This window comes from Harmonia axyridis, chromosome 4, assembly GCF_914767665.1.
Source record: "Harmonia axyridis chromosome 4, icHarAxyr1.1, whole genome shotgun sequence".
NCBI lineage: Eukaryota > Metazoa > Arthropoda > Insecta > Coleoptera > Coccinellidae > Harmonia > Harmonia axyridis.
Genome location: NC_059504.1, coordinates 48,079,433 through 48,102,523, shown reverse-complemented (window position 1 = coordinate 48,102,523; position 23,091 = coordinate 48,079,433). Strand labels below are relative to the sequence as shown.

Here is a 23,091-nt window from a genome sequence, read left to right as displayed (position 1 = left end):
TTTACATTCTAAAACTGTTCTGCAAAGAAAGGAAACAAAATTTACAAAATCTAAAAAAGTACAAGTGAAGAATTGGATGCTTCGAACCCAGATACTACCATCCACCACCATAATATGAAAGGACTCGAAATAAATATTCTTTTGGAATAACAAAGCAAGTGTTGATGTAATATCAGTATCAGCAGTGGAAATGTAAACGGGGCATCAAGCATTTCAACGTATGATACAAGAGGACAGATAAAAACCTCAGCAAAAACTCTGTCTCCCCTTATAGGAGGTAACACTGGTCTGTGTATGAATCTGAAACTGAATGAATAGCTTGAAAACCACCCTGAAATTTATAAATTGGACCAATATTGACCAAGTGGTCAATGGGTTATTTTACACCACACTCACATAGTGGGCTATCAATAGAATGCCATTTGAAGAGCATACTATTGCAACGACCATGACCAGTCTTAAGTCGATTTATAATACACCAAATTTTCCTAGACTGTTTGAAACCTAGAACTTTCTCTGAAGGATTAACGATAAGACCTTTGTTGAAGACAAGAACTCCACTCCGAACGCCAAATTTCCTTTCTACTTTCATTAGATTGAAGGAAGGTATTAATACATAAAGGTTTGCGTGGCTTCAATCTGACAGTTCTAGTATCTGGGAGGAAACGTTAAAATGGACAATTGGGAATGAGTTCAGATAAAAATGCCCAAGATCAGGCGGAAGTAAATGGGATAGCACTGATAACCAATGTAATTCTCATAGAAACGTTAAATTGTGCATTAATTTTATGAAAAACTATTGAACCAAACAGAACAACAGTATTCAGCAGCAGAAAAATACAACGCCAAGGCTGCCGTATGAAGAGTGCTAGCATCAGCACCTCATGAAGAACTAGCTAATTTTTGAAAAGATGATTGATTGAATGCCTTGGTGGTACAGTGCAATGAAGAGTCGACTGTGGTGTCGAAGTTATCGGATTCGAATCCTGGCTAGTCATGGATGTTGTACATGTCCGGTGATGGTTAGGTTAGAGGCTAATGGCCATAGCAAACGATGCCTTAAAAAAAAAATAAAGATGATTGAATACAAGGAAAAATAAATTAACGCAGTATGGAGAAACATAATAATGGCGGGGAATGAGGAAAAATGAATGATTTTCACACAAAAATCAAAATTTCAGGATAATTGAAGATAACGAGAAACAATAAACTGATCATTAAGGTTTTCCTCGGCAATTTTATTGAAGACTATTACAACATCATTAAAAATTTCAAAATACAATCGCTCCAAACATTGTTGCGTATAGTCTTTCGCGTAGATTCCATTATTCAACTTGATTCCAAGAAAATAAACAAAATATATTGTAGGTAGTAATTAATTCCGAATTCAATTAAGAGGATCCAAATATCAATTGAGGTTCTCCAAAACCGTCAATTCAAACAGCGCTCCCGACCAAACGCGGAAAAAGAAGAATGCCGCCGAATTAAACGTTAGTTCCGTGAAAACGACGGTTTCCTTTGATGTGCCGCCCTAGGCAAACGACCGAGAAAACTTCCCTGTTATCTCCGGAACAGCAAGTCGCTAATGCCCCCTCTGGAGAGCCAACCCTGGAGTGCTCTTCGTTAGAAACTTATGTCTTCCAACTTTCCGCGACTCTCTCTCTCCCCTTCCCCTCCTAGTAATCCGGAACGGGGACCTACTCGAGTAGTTCGGGCGATCCTTAGTTACACCCGGATGGGGACATTTTACCTAACTTTGTCTTTTTACTTTCTGGCCCGGGCACTCGAACTTCGGTAATTTGTCAGTCGAATTTGTTGTCACATTCTGATTCATCCCCATAGAGTCGGCTGGAACGTCCTTGTTTACTCGGGAAGATATTTTTTACGGTTGCCACAATTTTTCCGACTGTGACAATGTTGATTTTGGCTTCTGGACCGCCTTAACAACGTCTTCGCCATAACAGTAAATTAAAGTAATGATAATAATAAAAGGACATAACATTAACATTGCTTAAGAAGTAACGATTTCAGAAGTCTGGAAAATTAATCTTTATGGTGATACTAATTTTCAAAAAAGGTTAAATTATTATTTCTCAAGAACAAATAAATATAAATAAAATGCCTATATCAGAGAAAAATGCGGGGTCGATGATGTGGTAAGGTGGATAAGAGGAAGAGAGGGCGTAGAATGAACATGTCAATAGAATAATGGATACACGACTCGCCAAAATTGCGCGAAAAGGAACGCTGATGGGAAGAAGACCACCAGACAGACCGCCAAAAAGGTGTAGAGACAGATTGGCAGTAAATATCATGAGAGCAATGAATCTGATAACCATATGACTTATTACATAACCTGAACATTATTTCTTTATGGACATAACCTGATGGTGTTCCATTATATGTTTTTGTGTTTGGTTTTGTGAGGAATTTCATAATTGAAATATGGATTCAGATTCAGATCGTGACTTAACATTCAATGACAATTTGTAATAATAATTTGTAATTTATGTTTACTTTGTCACGACAAGAACAGAGAACATTATACTAGAAAATTGATTGGCTGATTTTTTTATGATCACCGTCGATATTTTGAAATGTTGCCAAACATATCTCCTGTTTAGCTAAACTTCGATTATTATCAATCGGTGGAATCGGTAGAAATTAAAATCATCGATTAGTACTTAACATTGATAACGTAAACAGCGTTTATTTTTTTAATGGTGCAATTGGCCATTAGTCTTAAGTATCATTACCTTATTCTGAAATAACTTATATGAACATAGCTTGATTGAAAAGAGCATTCAGAAACGACTTTTTGGGTTCCACCAGCAGGCTTCAAACAGTAATCGCTCAAACACTTTAGATTCCACAATTTTGAGCAATTCAAAATTTTATAAAAAAAAGTATAAACAAAAAGATTCGCATTTCTCATGATTCAAATTATCTCAAACGTTATAGTTACCATTTGAAGAAATTGTTCTTCTTGAATGAACTTTCTACTTGTTTTAATTGTTTTGAGTACTCACCAATGGATGTATTCCTTGATGTAAAAAAGCGTTTTGTCATCATGAACTTAGATTCATATCGATTCATTCTTCTCCTAGAACTTGGTTGTCCTTTATTTTCAACATCACTAACAGCACTTCACTGATTAGACATCATAAATCTATAACAGAGAATATATGTATTAAGAATCATCAACATTTTATAAAATCGTAATATCAAAAGTACCTTGCATGAAAAATCTGTATAAAATACCTTGGAAATAACTATCTTGAAAGAAGTGATTGATTCACGTGAATCTTGTATTTTTGCAAGTCAGTCTCATAGACTAATAATAATTTAGTTCACAGACAATGATGCATTGGTAGGCGGGGCTTCGGAATTTCTTACATCTATGATTCAAAACCGTAGGAAACATAAAAACTGTGGTTGAATTTCTGTGCTATGTCATGGAATGACACAATAATTATCCAATCGAAGTATCAAATCATGTTTTCTGTAACTTATTGAGCGATAGCAATTCCAAGTTTCATAAAAAAAGCAGAAACCAAAAGATTTGCCTTCTCCCATGATTGAAATTTTCTTCTAGACTATTTAGAATTTGAATTGTTTTCCTTGGATGAACTCAGTACCTACCAATAAAAATTGTTCTGGGTACTCACGGATGGGTTTATTCCCTCAATGTGAAAGAGATTTTCGTCATTATAAACTGCGTTTTATTCTCTTCCTAGAACTTTGTCATCATTTATTATCAACATCACAGTTAGCAATTCACTGGACAAGCATCATAAATCTATAACAGAGAACATATGTATTTAGCATCATTAACATATTTTATAATAAAAAATAAAACATAATATCAAATGTACCTTACATAAAAAATATGCAAAGAATTCTCTACAAATAACTACCTATCTGGAGAAAAATCGATTTATTCACGTGAAACTCGTATTATTGCAAGTCAGTGTCATAGACTTATAATAATTCAGTGCACCAACGATCCTGTATTGGTGGGCGGGGTTTTGGAATTTTCTTCATCTATGATTCAAAACCGTGGAAAACATACAAAACTGTGGTTGCATTTCTATGCTATGCTATAGAATGATATAATTATCAAATCGAAGTAAAAAATAATAAAGCTTTCATTAACCGAACTGCTAGATTTCAATAGATTTGAATGTTATCTGGAATTGATGATGTGTACAGGGGGCAAATAAGCGAGGTAAGCGGCTATATCTCAGGATCTACTCATCGTAGACACTTGCGGTAAAAATTTTTATCTACTCCTATTGAATTATATACTCATTATTCAACTGCTTTTGAGCAATTAATAGTATCTATTAACAAACAGCGTGATTTATAATAACTCACTACTATAACTCACTATTATAAATCGGAAAATATGGATCTGTGCTTCTATACTTCTCTGCTTCTATTCGATTGGCCGAAAGGGAACATTCCATTATTGTTATTGAGGGGAGGAATGTCCGAGGGAATGTCACTTTTGACGTTTTCAAATTAAGTTGATATCTAATTATTGTGAATGTTTTGCTGAAAACGATTAATTCAGATAGTGAAGATGAAATATTATAAAGGTATACATTTCCAAAAGAAAAACAGCTAATGTTACCATACAGAATTAATTTCTCGAAAAAATATAAAGGAGTTTGAAAAAATTTTCAAGATTGGTGTAGCAGTAAGATCATTAAGTCATCGTTTACAGGGAATATTTTTTGGTATATTTTGATGCATTTTTATAGGCATTTATTAAGGTTTTTCAATAAATTTCTATGTCTGTACTCTGTACTGGATTCGAGCTAGCCGAAGCTAGTTCGATTGTGATTGGTGGCACTAAGTTTCCATCTCTCTTGTACGGGATCGGGCACATTATGTTTATTTCCCGTTCCTTCTGTCTTTATTCTAAGTCTGTATTTTTTTCTTAGTATTTAGTGATATAGTCGTAGATAAAGTATAGTATTCAACTTGCGGTAATGGTCATAACTCACTTGATGAATTACAGCACTCGCCTGCGGCTCGTGCTGCAAACATCATCTGCGTGAGTTATGACCTACATTACCGCTCGTTGAATAATATACTATTACCACTAAAGTATACAAGAAAACACACTGGAAATTGTTTTGAAGTTCATACCTCTACCGCTAGGGGACGTAATAGCTACCGTCGAGTAGAAAAATGAATTTTACTCGAAAATGTTTCATATGAAGTTGACGAAAAAATATCATCACAGTAATCATTGAAAAATTCTCTATCTTTGGAATTGTCATTTTCGATTTTACGACATCAAATAAGGGTAGGTGAAAGGGAGAAATCTGACTGACTGAAATGCCTGTAACTTCAGTTTGGCTCAACATTTATGAGCAAATTATATCTCGTCTGAAAGATAATATCTTGTTGATTTAGGACAAAATATACTCATGATAAATTTGTGTTTGCTGCTTTCGATAGGGGGCGCTAAGTCAGAAGTTCATCGTTTTGTTCATTTCACTCCGAAATTTCAAATGTAATGATAGGATTTTCTTAACAGAAACAGAAATTTCATCAAATTTGCATGAAAAAACCAAAAGGTCGCAAAGCGATAGTTTTAGGCGTTCTGAAGTTATGGCCGAAAGAAGATATTCTTCAACTAATGCACTGCGAAAAACCAAATTGTGTCTTTAAGTTCTGACAGAAACAGAAATCCCATCAAATTTGTATGAAAAAACCAGAAGGTCGCAAAGCGATAGCTTCAGGCGTTCATATACATTTCCTCTGTTGAGAGATATTTAGCACGAAAATATGTTGGATGAGAGAAGAAATTCTCGATTTGTTCTTATTTTCCATAGACGTGGCATTGTCGCTATTCTGGTGCTAAAAGGTCTCTCATACATATAGATTTGCCTAGTCCTACCTATCTACGATGTTGGTGTGTATACTGTCACGTAAAAATTCGATGCGTTGATATTTTTCTATTCTTAAATGAAATGATCATTTACCGATCTACCTAAATGATCCAATAAAGGCAAAGCACCTATTCGACAGAATTCTGCAAAAATATTCAAGTTATGCACAGATTATGAGTTATGGACTTTCTTTTCTAATTAAATTATTTGCTTGGGGCGGACTCATTAAAGCTTGAGACCTAAGGAAAATCCAGAAATGATATGCCTCTCTCTCTCTCTCTCTGATTGTTCCAGTCTTTACTCGATGAAAATCCATTTCAAGATTAATATCCAACTACTATAAATTTCCACTATAGATAAATACCTTATCTGATGTAACCTGTTTATTTATTTATCTTCCACAGTTTCTCGTAGTGTTCACAATGAAGAATTCCATCCTGGAGATTGTTTTATGACTTGGAAAATGATGAAAACAATTTCATCATGTTACTCTCCCCCAACCTGAATCAGTTTTTCATTCGGCAATCTAATCCAAAACGGTTACAGACGAATCCATCACCTTTCAATTTCATTTTCGTTCATTCGATTAGGTACATCTGTTTGATGTATGTTGTAGAAGAGAGGAAACTGTAAGAATTCCGTATACCCTAAATAGACCCTAAATACCATGTTGCTACGTATCAGAGAGCGGCTCATAATTTATGAATATCTCTGAAAGCAGCGGATTGGATGTTGTAACTTTACAGTACAAGAATATCATCCTCCCGGCTCAAGTAATCATGCGTTTTCAAATCCGCTTAGATATCCTTAGTGCAATGAATTTTCTCTGCTCTTAGTTTTCAGTTATGTCTAGATAACTTCTTGCAGAGCTATTAGAATTCGAATTGAATAATTTTGTCATCAAGTAGACTACTTTTCCGTATTAGAATATTTGAATCCTGTTATGTTTGAAACGACCAACTAATTACTAATTATAGAATTTCAGTCAGAAGAAATCTATAGGTGTTCAATCACGCCGTTCAAGTGGCCATTTAACATCAATGAGAGATATATTAATAACAAGGAGTTAATTCGACTAGTTGAGAAAAAACATTTAAACAATTAAAATTTATTGAAAATCATATGGACTTGAAAATTACAATAATGTGACAATGATTACTACAACATTATCATGTGAACTCGATAATAATATAATAAACGAAACTGGTCGTATCAATGGTTTAGTACATTTTTAATGTGTATTTTACCAGTTTGAATCTATGGGAAATGATTCCTCAAAATCAGGGACCTGTACCGACAAAAATTAAAGAATTACAATAAGAAACAATACCAAAATCGAGTTTATGTCGAATCGAATATTTGTACCAGTAAGAAATCACTGCAATTGGTGCTATTACAAATTTTCGCCAAATGAATACCAAAAAAATCAAAGACGTCGTATAGAATGACAGCTGACTTTAGGTAAAAACGTCTGATTTTAATTGTTATAGTTCTTGTAGAAATATTATATCTGACAACATAATGAAGATGCCTCATTCAAGCTAACTTAACCTCATTGAAACTAAGGTTTCAAAATATAATACTTTCAACGTATGATACAAGAGTACAGATAAAAACCTCAGCAAAAACTCTGTCTCCTAGTACAGGTGTAGTGATTGATTCGTGTATTTGTTTACAGAATAAGTTGGCATATTTATATAAAAGGCCTCTGCTTCATCCAAACAAAAATCTTTTTCATCCTTCGTCTTCAACAAAAGTTGACGACATATATATTTTTATTAAATCTGAAATCCAAAGAGAAAAGAACCAGAAAGAAGTACTAAATGTAATAGTTTTCATTATATTGATCTGAAGTTAGCGACCCACTCTAAAGAAGAATCTGGAATTGAATGGAAAGCTTGGAAACAACCATGAAATTCATAAATTGACAATTTTACCAAGTGGTCAATGGTTTTTTTACAATACAGTCACATAGTGGGTTTTCAATAGAATGCTATTTGAAGAGCATACTATTACAACCACCATGACCAGTCCTAAGTTGATTCAAAATACACCAAATTTTCCTAGTACTTTCTCTGAAGGATCAACGATTAGACTTTTGTTGAAGACATAACAAGAACTCCATTCGAACGCCAAATTTCCTTGTCACTCTCATTAAATTGAAGGAAAGTATTAATCCATAAAGGTTTACGTGACTTTAATCTGGCAGTTCTAGTCTCTGGGAGGTAAGATACAATTGGAAATAAATTCGGGCAGAAATTAAATTTATCCCATGTTTTCTTGACTGCAACTTTTCTTCGAATATAAGGCAGAAGAATATGTGATAGCACTGGTAACCAATGTGAAGATGTAGATCTAATAGTTCCATTCCAGGATTCTCATAGAAACTTTCAGCTGTGCATCAATTTTATGAACATGAGAAATATTCAACCAAACAGTATTCAGCAGCAGAAAAATGTAAAGGGTGTTTTTTTTCGAGGTACATCACTTTAAGTTGGCATTACTGTTCAAGATGGCGACCGATTTAACAGCTTTCAAGTGATTTATGCTCAGTTTGGTTTGGCAATTCATCATGAATAGACTCACGCCTGAACAACGCTTGCAAATAGTGCAATTTTATTTCGAAAATAATGGTTCTGTGCGGAATACGTATCGCGTACTAGGTCCATTTTATCGTCGACAAAATCGTCCATCAGAGCAGTTAATTCGATTAACCATGGAACGTTTTCGCACCACGTTTAATCTTATTGATAACTCGCATCCCTAGAGACGCCATACGGTGCGTACAGAAGAAGCTATTGCTGCTGTAGAGCGTTGCATTGAGGAAGACCCGAATGAGTCTATCCGCCATCGAGCACAGGAATTGGATCTGTGTCCATCCACTTTATGGAAGATTTTGCAGAAGGATCTTGGTTTGCGTGCTTACAAAATCCAACTCGTGCAAGAATTGAAGCCAAACGATCATCAAGTAAGGCGTAGATTCCTCGAATGGGCTCAAAATGAGATTGCCGTTGTTCCCGATTTTCATAAGCGAATTTTGTTTAGCGATGAAGCGCACTTCTGGTTGAATGGCTACGTCAACAAACAAAACTGCCGCATTTGGAGTGAAGCTAATCCTCAAGTGTATGTCGAAACACCGTTACATCCAGAAAACCTAACTGTTTGGTGCGCTTTATGGGCTGGTGGAATCATTGGTCCGTACTTCTTCAAAAACGATGATGGTCAGAACTTTACAGTCAATGGTGATCGGTATAGAGCCATGAATACTAACTTTTTCATTCCTGAATTGAACAACCATGATGTCCAGGAGCTGTGGTTCCAACAAGACGGCGCAACATGTCACACAGCTCGTGCCACAATTGATTTATTGAAAGACACGTTTGGTGGCCGCCTAATTCCACGTTTTGGACCTGTGAATTGGCCTCCAAGATCTTGTGATTTAACACCGCTAGACTACTTTCTGTGGGGCTATGTAAAGTTATTGGTCTATGCGGATAAGCCACAAACCCTTGACCATTTGTAAGACAACATTCGCCGTGTTATTGCAGATATACGGCCACAAATGTTGGAAAAAGTCATCGAAAAGTGGACGTCCAGATTGGACTACATCCGAGCCAGCCGTGGCGGTCATATGCCAGAAATCATATTTAAAATGTAATGCCACAAGATTGTCTTGCGGATAAATAAAATTCATGTCAATAATCCATCGATGTTTTATTGAAATTTAAAGTTCTATAGCTCTAAAAAACACCCTTTATAATAATTGTAGAGAACTGTTTTTCGAAGCAGACTTCTACCTCATTGTCTGATGAAAAAAAAAGTTCTTCCATTCAGAGAATCACATCCATAAGGGTAAATCTTGGCAGGAAACCTCTCAATTCGTGCAATATCATATTTGCAAACCTCGGGGAAATTTCAATACCCTCATTAATCATCCGAGAAGCTTCTCATTACCTCCCCCGAACAGTTCTCGCAAATGAAAGACTCCCTCGTCGCATTCAGACCCATTCAAAGATGTCTGAATCCTCAAGTCGGAGCTATCAGCTCACCTATGCGAGTATACCTATACATCACACACTTCTGGGAGCTCTGAACGTGTAGAATTAAGGATATTAACAATTAGAGAGGAGTGTCTGCGTATTCGGATGCTAACAACAGTTGTAATTAAATGTAGTGTATCATAATTGAATTGGCTCCTATCTGAGTGTACCGTCAAAACAGGCCTGAGTAATTGGTGCCATATTCAAGGGAAGTATCGGAGGTGGATGATAGTTTGCGGAGAAAAAGATGGGCGACTCACAGCAAGTTTCGTATCGCCTCTCACTCGGGAATTAATTAAATCGAAGACTAATTTTGAACTTTTCAACGTGAGAGGAGGTTGCGTGTGGGGAGAAAGTTGGAGTTACACAAGGTATTGATGTTTTGGATGCTGGCTCTGCCTCTGATGCCGTTTCACTTTCTAACTTGAAGGTTGTTTCATTTCACTGGCGAATGGCGAGACATAGATGAACTTCAAGAGATGATAAAGATCATATAAAATAGTTATTAATGTAGGATCCAATTATTGTTCCCTGTAAATAATTGCGATGGTCAACCGGATGCTTGGAGACCTATTAGTTTCTTTTAGTGTCGAGGGCATGACAGTTTCAATTGATTTACAGGGAACGAATTGTTATTGTACATAATGTAAAAAGGATGTGTTATTCTTCGAGGTGTCGAAGATATGTCAAGAGTTGTAAATCTTGAAGAGATTTATTGGGGGGTTGATAAGGTTCGAAGACAACACGGTCGTACCAGATGTGTTACATCTGTTTATCAGGTTCTAGTCCTTCTAGAATATTCGATTTCCAGGAATCCGCGAAGATCTTTGTGGGCGGTACGGCAAAGCTCTTATTGGACTAGGGGATGGTACTTTCCCTAAGGGTGTGGCCAAGACGAAAAGAAGGGAGGTCGATATTCGAGACAGGGTAGTTCCGATCGGTAAAGACACAGTTCAACTTGAGCCGAAGACGAGTCGAGTTCGGTCGGTCAACTTAAGACGTAAGACGAAAAGACGGTTCGCGGACTAGATTAAGACGAGTCGCGAACAAGTTAGAGACGAGACGACCGAAAACTTGAAGTACGACGAAGACGTGATAATCGAAGACGTTTCGAGTAATTAAACTAGAGTTAAAGACGAAATTCAGTACCGTAGTGAGAAACTTGTAATTAAGACGTAAATAAGATCTTCTCAATACTGAGTTTGTACTGTATAAGCGTGGCTTTGTAAATAGATGTAAATAATTCAAAAGAGTTTAATTATTGCAAATCCAACAAAGTCGCGGAGGAAAAGACGAAAGGCCAGGTAATCGAATCATACCTCTAGACGATCGATTAACCAAGCCTAAATTAATGAAAAAAATGCAACCAATAAAATGATATTTGATTTGATCGATTAAAAAAAGTATTTTTCGCATCAGATTTTAATATTTATCTTCAATTTTCAAGATACAAGATAATGCATTCAGTTCTGAAAAAATACGTGAAGAAATGATGACAGTTATATTCTACAAAAGGTTCCGATTCCGATTTTGAAGATGAACTTCAAGAGATGATAAAGACAAGATATAAAATAGTTATTAATGAAAAAAATGCAACCAATAAAATGATATTTGATTGGATCGATGGAAAAAAGTATTTTTTGCATCAGTTTAATCTTTATCTCCAATTTTCAAGGTACAAGATTAATGCATTCAGTTCCGAAAAAATACGTGAAGAAATGATGAAAGTTATATACAAAAGGTGCCGATTCCCTTATCAAACGATTCACACATGGTATATAAAGAGTTTTTCAATAAAAGGGCTATTGAATTTCCCGCTATTCTTTTTGAAGATGAACTTCAAGAGATGATAAAGACAAGATATAAGATAGTGATTAATGAAAAAAATGCAACCATTTAAATGATATTTGATTGGATCGATTAAAAAAAGTATTTTTCGCATAAGATTTCAATCTATATCTTCAATTTTCAAGGTACAAGATAATGCATTCAGTTCTGAAAAAATACGTGAAGAAATGATGAAAGTTATATTCTACAAAAAGTACAGATTCCCTTATCAAAGAATTCACACATGGTATACAAAGAGTTTTCCAATAAAGGGGCTATTGAATTTCCCGCTATCTAGACAGCTCTCACTTTTGAAGCTGTCACATTTTGACATTCGACAATTAAAACTATGTCACTGCTAAAAATGAAACAACAAACACTTCAACAAAGTATTGAAATTGTAATATTTTACTTCAAAAATGAAATTAACAAAACTAAAGCACTTTTGGTAAGTCGTGTAGCACCTTCTCGGCTGGTAATAGTGAAAATAGGAGCTGTTGGGACAAGACAGTGATGTGATATCGAAACCGTTGACGTCATTCAAGAACCCATCCCATCTAGAAATTCAAAATTGAGCGTTTATGATTGGTTGAAATTGAGACGAGGAAAAGAGTCAAAATGAAACCTCTTATTTGAAAACCCCTCAATAATGCACAATAGAAAATAGGGCAATTAATCTAAACTGAAACAAACCACACTAGGTGGATCGACTTATATGAATAGCACTTAAAACTGAAGTGCCGAATTCAAATAACACAATAACACTGAAACTTAAATTCAAACAGTTGTAAAGATGGCTTGATGTATTCATTATTTGGATGTAGTACCAAATGGTTGAAATCTTCTAGAGGAGCAAAGCTACTCACCGTATTCCATTGTCCACTTGTGGATGGTTCAAGGTAAAGGAAGTTGTTACGTTGTTACTATAATTATCCATTTTTGTGCCGGAAATAGCTCAAAATGATTAAGTTCGACTCCAGTATGACGAATCTTTTCTCCATTAGTTTTTTGGATTACCTACTTCTGTTCGCAATCTTTATATATAATATTTTTTCAGAAATCCGAACGAATCTCCTGATAGTGATCACTCCACAAGACAAGAGAAGGCAAGGCTGAAAAACATAGAATGGACAGCATATGAAGCTGTTCATAAAAAATATCTGAATTTAGGTGAGTGCAACCTTTTTTATCCAACTATACGGAGGTTTTGTTTATTCCAAAATTCGGGAATGTATCTGGCAAAACTGATAGTTGAGGGGCATTAAAAATTCATATCTGAATGTATTCAATTTTTATAATGGCTATCAATTTTCGAATAATATAAAAAATGTTTATACTAATAAATATTTCCATATTTACATCCCCCAAAAGCCGATACTAAAATATTTTCCCTATTTAAAAGCTTTATCAATATGAATATTCATCGAACCTGAATTAATAGCTGAAAATTATCTCGCATAGAATTATGAAATGTGGAGTTGGTATTTGTACGATGTGAGTCAATCGAAAAAAAAATATACGGAATTCCATATGATGGCGAGTTAACAGAATTGGATTATCAATCGAAAAAATGGCTCGATATTCTCAATCATATCCAAAAATATTTTCTATTTTACAATTTTATGCAATAACGTTTCCACTATTGAATGTTTTTCTATCTATAACTGATATTTTTTTAAGTAGATACTCACCGATAAGTTCATTCCTATGTGAAAGAGGTTTACGTCATTATAAACTTCGATTCATTATTCTCCTGGAAAGTAGTTGTCATTTATTTTCATCATTACATCACGGTTAGCAATTCATTGATGGGACATCATAAATCTATAACAGAGAACATATTTAGTATCATCAACACTAAATGATGTGCAAAAAAGACCTTCGAAATAACTATCTACAGAAAAATTGATCGATTCACATGAATCTCGTATTTTTGCAAGTCAGTGTCATAGATTGATAATAATTCAGTTCACCAACAATCATCGATTGGTGGGCGGGGTTTTGGAATTTATTCAATCTATGATTCTAAACCGTGAAAGACATATAACACTATGGTTGCATTTCTGTGTTATGAAATCGAATGACACAATATTCAAATCAAATCGATGCATTAAATCATGTTTTCAGTAACTGCATTGCTAGATCACAATAGATTTGAATTAAATGTCTGGAATTGCTGACCTACCCAAGTCCTCTTGAAAAATATAATATCAAGATCTGACTGGTTTTTTCAGTTAAGAGTCCTCTTATATTTTATTCGATTCAAAGGAGATTGGACAAAAATCTTTATTCCTATTTCGGTCTATGATGTGTTCACGAAAACAGAGAAACAACTAGTTGAAGATAGAAAACTTAACTTGAATACGTTAACAAAACATAAGAAGACAAGTTTTTCCTTGTCCTTCTCTTTTCTGGAAAGTTCAAGACCTATTTTCGGATTGTTAAACAATTTCCCCTCATGTTCACTGACTTCTAGACTTCTAGTAAGAATATGGTAGAAATTGTTGTCCTTGAATGGACTTACTACCTGTAACTGTACTCACCAATCACTTTATTCATTAGAACTTCGTTGTCTTTTATTTTCATCATCATTGTCGGCAATCATCATAAATCTGTAACAGATAACATTGTTACTATCATCAACACCAATTGATAAAATAAACCATAATATCAAATGTAACTCAAATAAAAAATATGCATAAAATACCTTAAAAATAACTATCTGGGAAAAATAGATAGAACATTCACGTGAATCCGTATTTTTGCATGTCAATGTCATAGACTTATAACAATTCAGTTCACCAACAATCATCGATTGGTGGGCGGGGTTTTGGAATTTCTTTAATCTATGATCAAGAGTAACTAGAAGGGTGAAAATTCGAAACCGTGGAAGAAATATGAATCTGTGATTGAATTTGTATGCTACGTCATGAAATAGCACAATCAATTATCATATCGAATTATGAAATCGCGTTTTCAGTTTGTTTTCAATTCGACCTTCTGGTTTTTTCATGCATATTCGATGGAATTTCTGTTTCTGTTAAGGAAATCTCTTCATTACTTTTGAAATTTCGGAGTTAAATGAACAAAACAATGAACTTCTTACTAAGCGCCCCCTATCGAAAGCAGCAAAAACAAATTTATCATGAGTATATTTTGTCCTCAATCAACAAGATATTATCTTTCAGACGAGATCTAATTTGCTCAGAAATGTTGAGCCAAACTGAAGTTACAGGCATTTCAATCATTCAAATTTCTCCCTGTCCCCTACCCTTATTTGATGTCGTAAAATCGAAAGTGACAATTCAAAAAGATAGAGAATTTTTCAACGATTACAGTGATGATAGTTTTTCTTCAACTTCATATGAAACATTTTCAAGCAAAATTCATTTTTCTACACGACGCCGACGGTAGCTATTACGCCCCCTAGCGGTAGATGTATGAACTTCAAAACAATTTCCAGTGTGTTTTCTTGTACACTTTAGGGGTAAAAATTTTTACCGCAAGTCTCTACGATGAGTGGATAGTGAGATACAGCCGCTTACCTCGCTTATTTGCCCACCCTGTACAAAGTATATATTTTTTCGCGAAAAACGAAAAGTTATCAACATATTTTTTTAATTTTTCATTCGCAAATTAAAAATATTCACTTCCTTCCATTTTGATTATTGTTTAAGGAGATTATGTGAAAACTCCAAAAAATCGGTGATTTGTAAGAAGAAATATCTTCAATTTCGTTTTGACCTGAGCAGCCACGTAGTAGTGTTCCCTCTTTATACACATAATTAACAGGAACTTCACTGGAATTGAAACCTCCATCAATATATATATATTTCACGATTAGAATGGCTTTCTCATGTTAATTCGAGATATTATGGTAGTAGGAGTTCCTTCCAACTGACGGATCAGTCAACATCGATTGTTATTCAGGCTTCGGTAGGCTACGTACCAAATCAATCAGTATTGCGACCGAAATGTTCGTGTGTTTTGTATCAAAATAATCTACGATAATACAAAAACGCAGCTATCGGGTGTTTTTTTTCGAGGTATATAACTTTAAGTTGGTATTATTGTTCAAGATGGCTCAGTTTGGTATGGCAATTCATCATGAATAGACTCACGCTTGAACAACGCTTGAAAATAGTGCAATTTTATTTTGAAAATAATGTTTTTGTGCGGAATAGGTATCGCGCACTACGTCCATTTTTATCGTCGACAAAATCGTTCATCAGAGCAGTTAATTCAATTAACCATGGAATGTTTTCGCACCACGTTTACTCTTATCGATAACTCGCATCCCCAGAGACGCCATACAGTGCGTACAGAAGAAGCTGTTGCTGCTGTAGAGCGTAGCATTGAGGCAGACCCGAATGAGTCTAGGAATTGGATCTGTGTCCATCCACTTTATGGAAGATTTTGCGGAAGGATATTGGTTTGCTTGCTTACAAAATCCAACTTGTGCAAGAATTGAAGCCAAACGATCATCAAGTAAGGCGTAGATTCGTCGAATGGGCCCAAAATGAGATTGCCGTTGTTCCCGATTTTCATAAGCGAATTTTGTTTAGCGATGAAGCGCAGTTCTGGTTGAATGGCTACGTCAACAAACAAAACTGCCGCATTTGGAGTGAAGCTTATCATCAAGTGTATGTCGTAACACCGTTACATCCAGAAAAACTGACTGGTGCGCTTTATGGACTGGTGGAATCATTGGTCCGTACTTCTTCAAAAACGATGATGGCCAGAACGTTACAGTCAATAGTGATCGGTATAGAGCCATGATTATTAAGTTTTTTATTCCTGAATTGAACAACCATGATGTCCAGGAGCTGTGGTTCCAACAAGACGGCGTAACATGTCACACAGCTCGTGCCACAATCGATTTATTGAAAGACACGTTTGGGGACCACCTAATTTAACGTTTTGGACCTGTGAATTGGCCTCCAAGATCTTGTGATTTAACACCGCTAGACTACTTTCTGTGGGGCTATGTAAAGTCATTGGTCTATGTGGATAAGCCACAAACCCTTGACCATTTGGAAGACAACATTCGCCGTGTTATTGCCGATATACGACCACAAATGTTGGAAAAAGTCATCAAAAATTGGACGTCCAGATTGGACTACATCCGAGCCAGCCGTGGCGGTCATATGCCAGAAATCATATTTAAAATGTAATGCCACAAGATTATCTTGCGGATAATTAAAATTCATGTCAATCGAATAATCCATCGTTGTTTTATTGCAATTTAAAGTTCTATAGCTCCAAACACAACAGCTATACCAACCTACAACAAATAAACACGTCGAGAAGTTATTTCAAAACAGAATATTCCCAATAATTTTTGCCCAGTTGTCTGGTTTAATCGAAGAGAATTCTCTCGCCAGCCACGCCCAGCTTGCCTGATCCGAATTATCCGATCAGGAGAGAGGAAAAGCGACCATGGTCGAGACCTCGAGGAAATTGGAAATTATGAGCCTAAATTACGTTTGGCAACGTAGGCACCGAGAGCCGCCGTGAAACTCCGGTCTAGAAAAAAACAAGTCGACTATGATTTAGAGAGGATTTCGTTTTGTTTTCGATGTTGCCCGGATTGAAATAAAGAAGAAGAAGTAATCGGGATTAGTATCACGTAAAGCGTGCTGGGAGTCGTTATTTGGAATTATTTTCTTGTGTTTATGGTTGAATATCTGTGATTACTGATTCCTACTCCCCTAGGCTTCTGTGAGAAGTTTCAAGCACTGCCAATTCCACAGTTCATGGGAATTGAATATGTAAACATTCGAGAAAGGGACCGACTTGGTACAAGTCTTTTGATTTTGAGCACTCATGCATTCATGCATCCTTGGACACCAAATAACTGTGAATCTATGCAAATCTGAGATATGATCACCCTGACGTCATCGAAGTTTATCATCAACTTCCGAGTGAAGGCTATCAAGGGTTTTCCATAAGAGGTTTTATTTTGATGAGAAGAAAGATAACATAGGCGTACAACTTTGCTTCCGCCGTTTCTTTCTGAAATTCGAGGCTTTATTGTAAAAAACTGGTTATACATTTATGATTCAAAGAATTGTTCATCACTGGCCACTACTCTATCCCATCTTTCGGGCAACGTACGAATCCCGCGTTGAAAAAACTGGTCATTTTTTGAAGCGATTCACGAATCGATCCAATTTTTTACTTCTTCATAAGACCGGAAGTGCTGGTCAGCCTGGCCGTGTGCCATTGATCGAAACAAGTCCGAGGGAGCAACGAGTGGAGAATACGGTGAGTGGGATAGGACTTCCCATTTCAACGTTTCCAAGTATGCCTTGACCCCTTTCGCAACATGGGGTCGAGCATTGTCATGCTGTAAAATCACCTCATCATGTCTCTCGTTGTATTGCGGTCATTTGTCTTTCAATGCTCGGCTCAAACGTATTAATTACGTTCGATAACGATCGCCTGTGATTGTTTCAGTTAGTTTCAACAACTTATAATACATACGCCGAGCTGGTCCCTCCAAATACTGGGAGCCTTGGTCGGTTTGTCCATCGACGTGGAAGCCGGGATATCCTCATGATTTTCTGCGCTAAAGATTTGCGTGATAAACCCATTCTTCGTCTCCAGTCACAATGCGATGCAGACTTCCCTTCCATTTTTGCCTTGCAAGCAGCTATTCACAAGCAACCAAACGCCGTTCGACATCTCTCGGCTTCAACTCGTACGGCACCCAATTTCCTTGTTTCTGAATCATTCCCATGACTTTCAGACGTTTTGAAATGTTTTGTTGCGTCACTCTTAATGACCCTGCCAATTCTTGATGCGTTTGACACGAATCTTGATCAAGTAATACCTCCAATTCTGCATCTTCGAAAACCTTCTCTTCCACTGCCATGCAGGTCTTCGACGTCAAATCAGAATAGTTTACAAATTCATACAACGTTTCATATACTTTTCAGTTCACGAGATAACCCAGTTCCAAAATAAATTATCACCAACAGACTATTAGAGTGGAAATGAATTTTTTCGGCAACCGTCCGGGAAGTGCTCACTTCCCGGACGCTTTTTCTCTGAGAAAGTAGCATTTCCCGGCCTAGTCCGGAAAGTACGTACTTCCCGGACTAGGCCGGAAAAGAATCATAGAATCCATAGCAACCGAGATAACGGCTGACAGTTCATATGAAATTAGTTGTCAAAAATTTGCATGTTTTTTTATCGCAATCGCAATAATATATGGAAAGCAGCAGCGATATTGTTATTTTACATGGTTGCCGAAAAAAGATTGTACGCAACACGCCCGAAAATGGTTTTTTTGGACTCACAGACTTCCAGGACTCGCTTACGCTCGTCCTGGAATTTTGTCTATTCGTCCAAAAAAACCCTATTTTCTGGACTTGTTACGTAAATTACTATTCTATTTTATTTTTCCGAACTGTATATTCTTATCGAGTATACAATAATTATATTCCGTGTCCAACATCGCAAATAATTAGCGAATACAATTGCTACATGTGAATGTAACAGGTATCCAGTTGCCCAAAAGTCCATTTGAATGGACTCCAACTAATTTCAAACATTGATTAATAACATAATTCACTAAAAACGTCATGTTTCGGTCCAGTGGCACGTTCGAGTATCATGTTTCCATTTTGTCATGAATAACGACAGTCTATAGCTACCATTCTCGATAGCACAACGATTAGTAACTGCCCTTCTGGCGTATTATTTGAAATATATTAGTGACATTGAAATAATTACACTCAATATTAATGGAGTAGTTATTTTGAATCAGAGAAGATATGACCTTGCTGGTGATTTATCTGCTTGAGTTCTTGTGTTAACAAGTCTTTATATGTAATGTTTATATGTAGAATGCCTAATTTCTAATATCGATGAGGTATCGACAAACCTAGGTTTTCGTCAACACTACGGGTCATAGCAGCAATATTCTCAGTTGCTGTTGAGCGACACAGACAGTTTTTATTCTCCACATCACTAACATGCCCCAACAGCTCAAAGAACCCATATGTGCTTTAATTCAGCGAACTGTGACTGCAACATTTTCAATTCATTTACAGTATATTTTAACGAGTTCAATGCATTATTGAAGCATGTATCGTTCCATGTTTATTGATGGCCTATTGTTTGCTTGTCAAAAATGCTTGTCAAAAATGACAGATAGCGGGCTATTAAAAATAAAACCTCTTTATGAAAAGCTCTGCAAAGGCTACAGTTTCATTTCAAAAAATCAGTTTTTCAAAATGTTAAATCTCAAGACGGTACTGTCTCCTTCCCTTCCCAGTCTTTACCCTCGTGAGGGTGTAGTGATATTTTCCGGTATGTGTTCGAATTTGCTGCTTCCATGGAATTCTATCTTGTGCCAGATGTATTGCTTCGTGTATTGAGTACCTGGTCATTTGCTTCAATCTATCCTTCCACCTCATTAGAAACCTTCCTCTGGGTCTTTTCCCTTCGAGCACGAGGTTTTCCCCCGTTCTTATTGCTGTATGTACAAAGTAGCCGAGATATGCTTTATTAATTTGACCCCGCAGACGTTTTTTAATTTGGAGTTCTTGAAGAACGGTAATTTTGAAGCTACTGTCTAGCAATACAAGTAATATTAACATAATAAAAAGTGTAAATAGAATAAATGTAGGCTTGGTTAATCGATCGTCTAGAGGTATGATTCGATTACCTGGCCTCTCCACTTCTTCTCCGTGACTTTGTTCGGTTTAAGTAATAATTAAACTATTTTGAAGTTTAAACAACTATTTACGACTCACGACTCGAACTTACTTCGTCCCCTGACCGCAACTTACCCCGTCCACTCTGAATATCCTCCCCTCCTTCCGGCTTGACCACACCCTTAGGGAGAGTACCATCCCCTAGTCCACTAAAGAGTTCTGCCGTACCGCCCACAAAGCACTTCGCAAATTCCTGGAAATCGAATATTCTCGAAGGACTAGAACCTGATACACAGATGTGACACATCTGGTATAACCGTCTTTTCTTCGATCTTTCCTAACCCCAGTAAATCTCTCAAGTTCTACAACCGACATGACACATCTTCACCACCCCGAAGAATAACACATCCTTTTTACATTATATGTACAATAACAATTCGTTCCCTGTAAATTCATTGAAACTGTCATGCCCTCGACACTTGAAGAAATAATAGGTCTCCAAACATCCTGTTGACCATCTCAATTATTTACAGGGAACAATAACTGGATCCTACATAAATGTCATTCAATTTCGAAGATTTTATATTATTATCAATAGCAGAAAAAGTAGTTTTTTAAATGTTATATGTTTTTAGCATCCTTCTTGCACATATCCATTGCTATGTTGCATTAAATCCGTTAACTGATCATGACCATTAGAATTCCTAAGTGACTATTGGTAAACCCCGTATAATTCATGAAAGCGCAGAGAAATAAGCGATCGCATTCCGGCAAGTTTAAGCGAATCCTCCGGATGCACACCTAATCAGCAGATTTTAACCGCCAAGATAATTGCATTAGACGCCTAATGAGCTCCCGATCGGCGTCCCGGATTCCTTAATCCCTAGCGCGGATCAACCCCGCAACTTTGCCAACTCGCCCCGATCCCGGTAGGAAACAATCGAAAATGTGGAATTCTATTTCGAGTTTTCCGGGATCCGAATCTTAAATCTGCGGGATCTGAGCAACGTCGCTTCCGATATATATATTTGCCGGGCGGCTTCCGTCCTAAGCCGGTAGATTGTTCGAAAGCGACGTTTTTCTAGTCCCGATGTCCCCTCTTCTCTCGACCCTGTCGTTAACCCGGATGATGGCGGATCAAATATTAGACGCCGAAAATGGAGTTTTTCGTCCTGACCTCCTGCGTCCGTAATGCGCTGATTGAGGGATCGGGGATTTTTTCCTGGATATTCATAACTTATACAGTTCTTGCACGAGGGATTTTCGAAGAATTGTGCAATCGACAGAATTTGGATAATAGGTTTGTGGCTGGAAGACAGGGCAAATCAAACAAAAACCTCTTGAATTGACGGCGTTCCGATCCCAAGTTTGATTTCTGAGGTAGAACACTCATCCCATTCTTGAATGGGTAACGTAAGCATATTCCTTATAAACCAAAAAACTAAGTAGGCACATTGAATCCAGTAATAACGGGTGTTTTTTTTCGAGGTATATAACTTTAAGTTGACATTACTGTTCAAGATGGTGACCGATTTTACAGCTGTCAAGTGATTCGTTAACCAAAATAATTTTGACAAATACCCACATAAAGTTGGCATTACTGTTCGAGATGGCGACCGGTTTAACACTTTTTTTAACTGTCAAGTGATTTATTCTCAGTTTGGTTTGGCAATTCATCATGAATAGACTCGCGCCTGAACAACGCTTGCAAATAGTGCAATTTTATTTCGAAAATAATGGTTCTGTGCGGAATACGTATCGCGCACTACGTCCCTTAGCGATGAAGCGCACTTCTGGTTGAATGGCTACGTCAACAAACAAAACTGCCGCATTTGGAGTGAAGCTAATCCTCAATTGTATGTCGAAACACCGTTACATCCAGAAAAACTGACTATTTGGTGCGCTTTATGGTCTGGTGGAATCATTGGTCCGTACTTCTTCAAAAACGATGATGGCCAGAACTTTACAGTCAATGGTGATCGTTATAGAGCCATGATTACTAACTTTTTCATTCCTGGATTGAACAACCATGATGTCCAGGAGCTGTGGTTCCAACAAGACGGCGCAACATGTCACACAGCTCGTGCCACAATCGATTTATTGAAAGACACGTTTGGTGACCGCCTAATTTCACGTTTTGGGCCTGTGAATTGGCCTCCAAAATCTTGTGGTTTAACTCCGCTAGACTACTTTCTGTGGGGCTTGTAAAGTCATTGGTCTATGCGGATAAGCCACAAACCCTTGACCATTTGGAAGACAACATTCGCCGTGTTATTGCCGATATACGGCCACAAATGTTGGAAAAAGTCGTCGAAAATTGGACGTCCAGATTGGACTACATCCGAGCCAGCCGTGGCGGTCATATGCCAGAAATCATATTTAAAATGTAATGCCACAAGATTATCTTGCGACTATTTATATCGAGACTATAAAAAGAAGCATTCTCACCAAATTACAAGAAATGTGCACTGCCGGTTTGAGATCATTCTGGGCCCTGGGCAAATCGTTATTTGAAAAAAAAATTGCCCATTTTTGCAGAAACGTATCTTGATAACTATCGTTGATAATTCAAACTGTTGCAAAATCAGTTTTCGAGATTTTAGATTAGATTTAGATTTAAGGGGGTTTCATTGAACCGATATCTTGAAGTCT

The 23,091-nt window shown here is 36.7% G+C and overlaps 1 protein-coding gene across 1 annotated transcript in view; it reads left to right on the top strand.

The window, feature by feature from the left end:
• Positions 1 to 23,091, top strand: part of LOC123678731 (neuroligin-4, X-linked) — a 145,357-nt gene that overhangs the window by 107,123 nt on the left and 15,143 nt on the right. Inside the window, exon 8 of the mRNA XM_045615888.1 lies at positions 12,831 to 12,943. Coding sequence (XP_045471844.1) covers positions 12,831 to 12,943 — 113 coding nt within the window. The remainder of the gene's footprint in view (positions 1 to 12,830; positions 12,944 to 23,091) is intronic.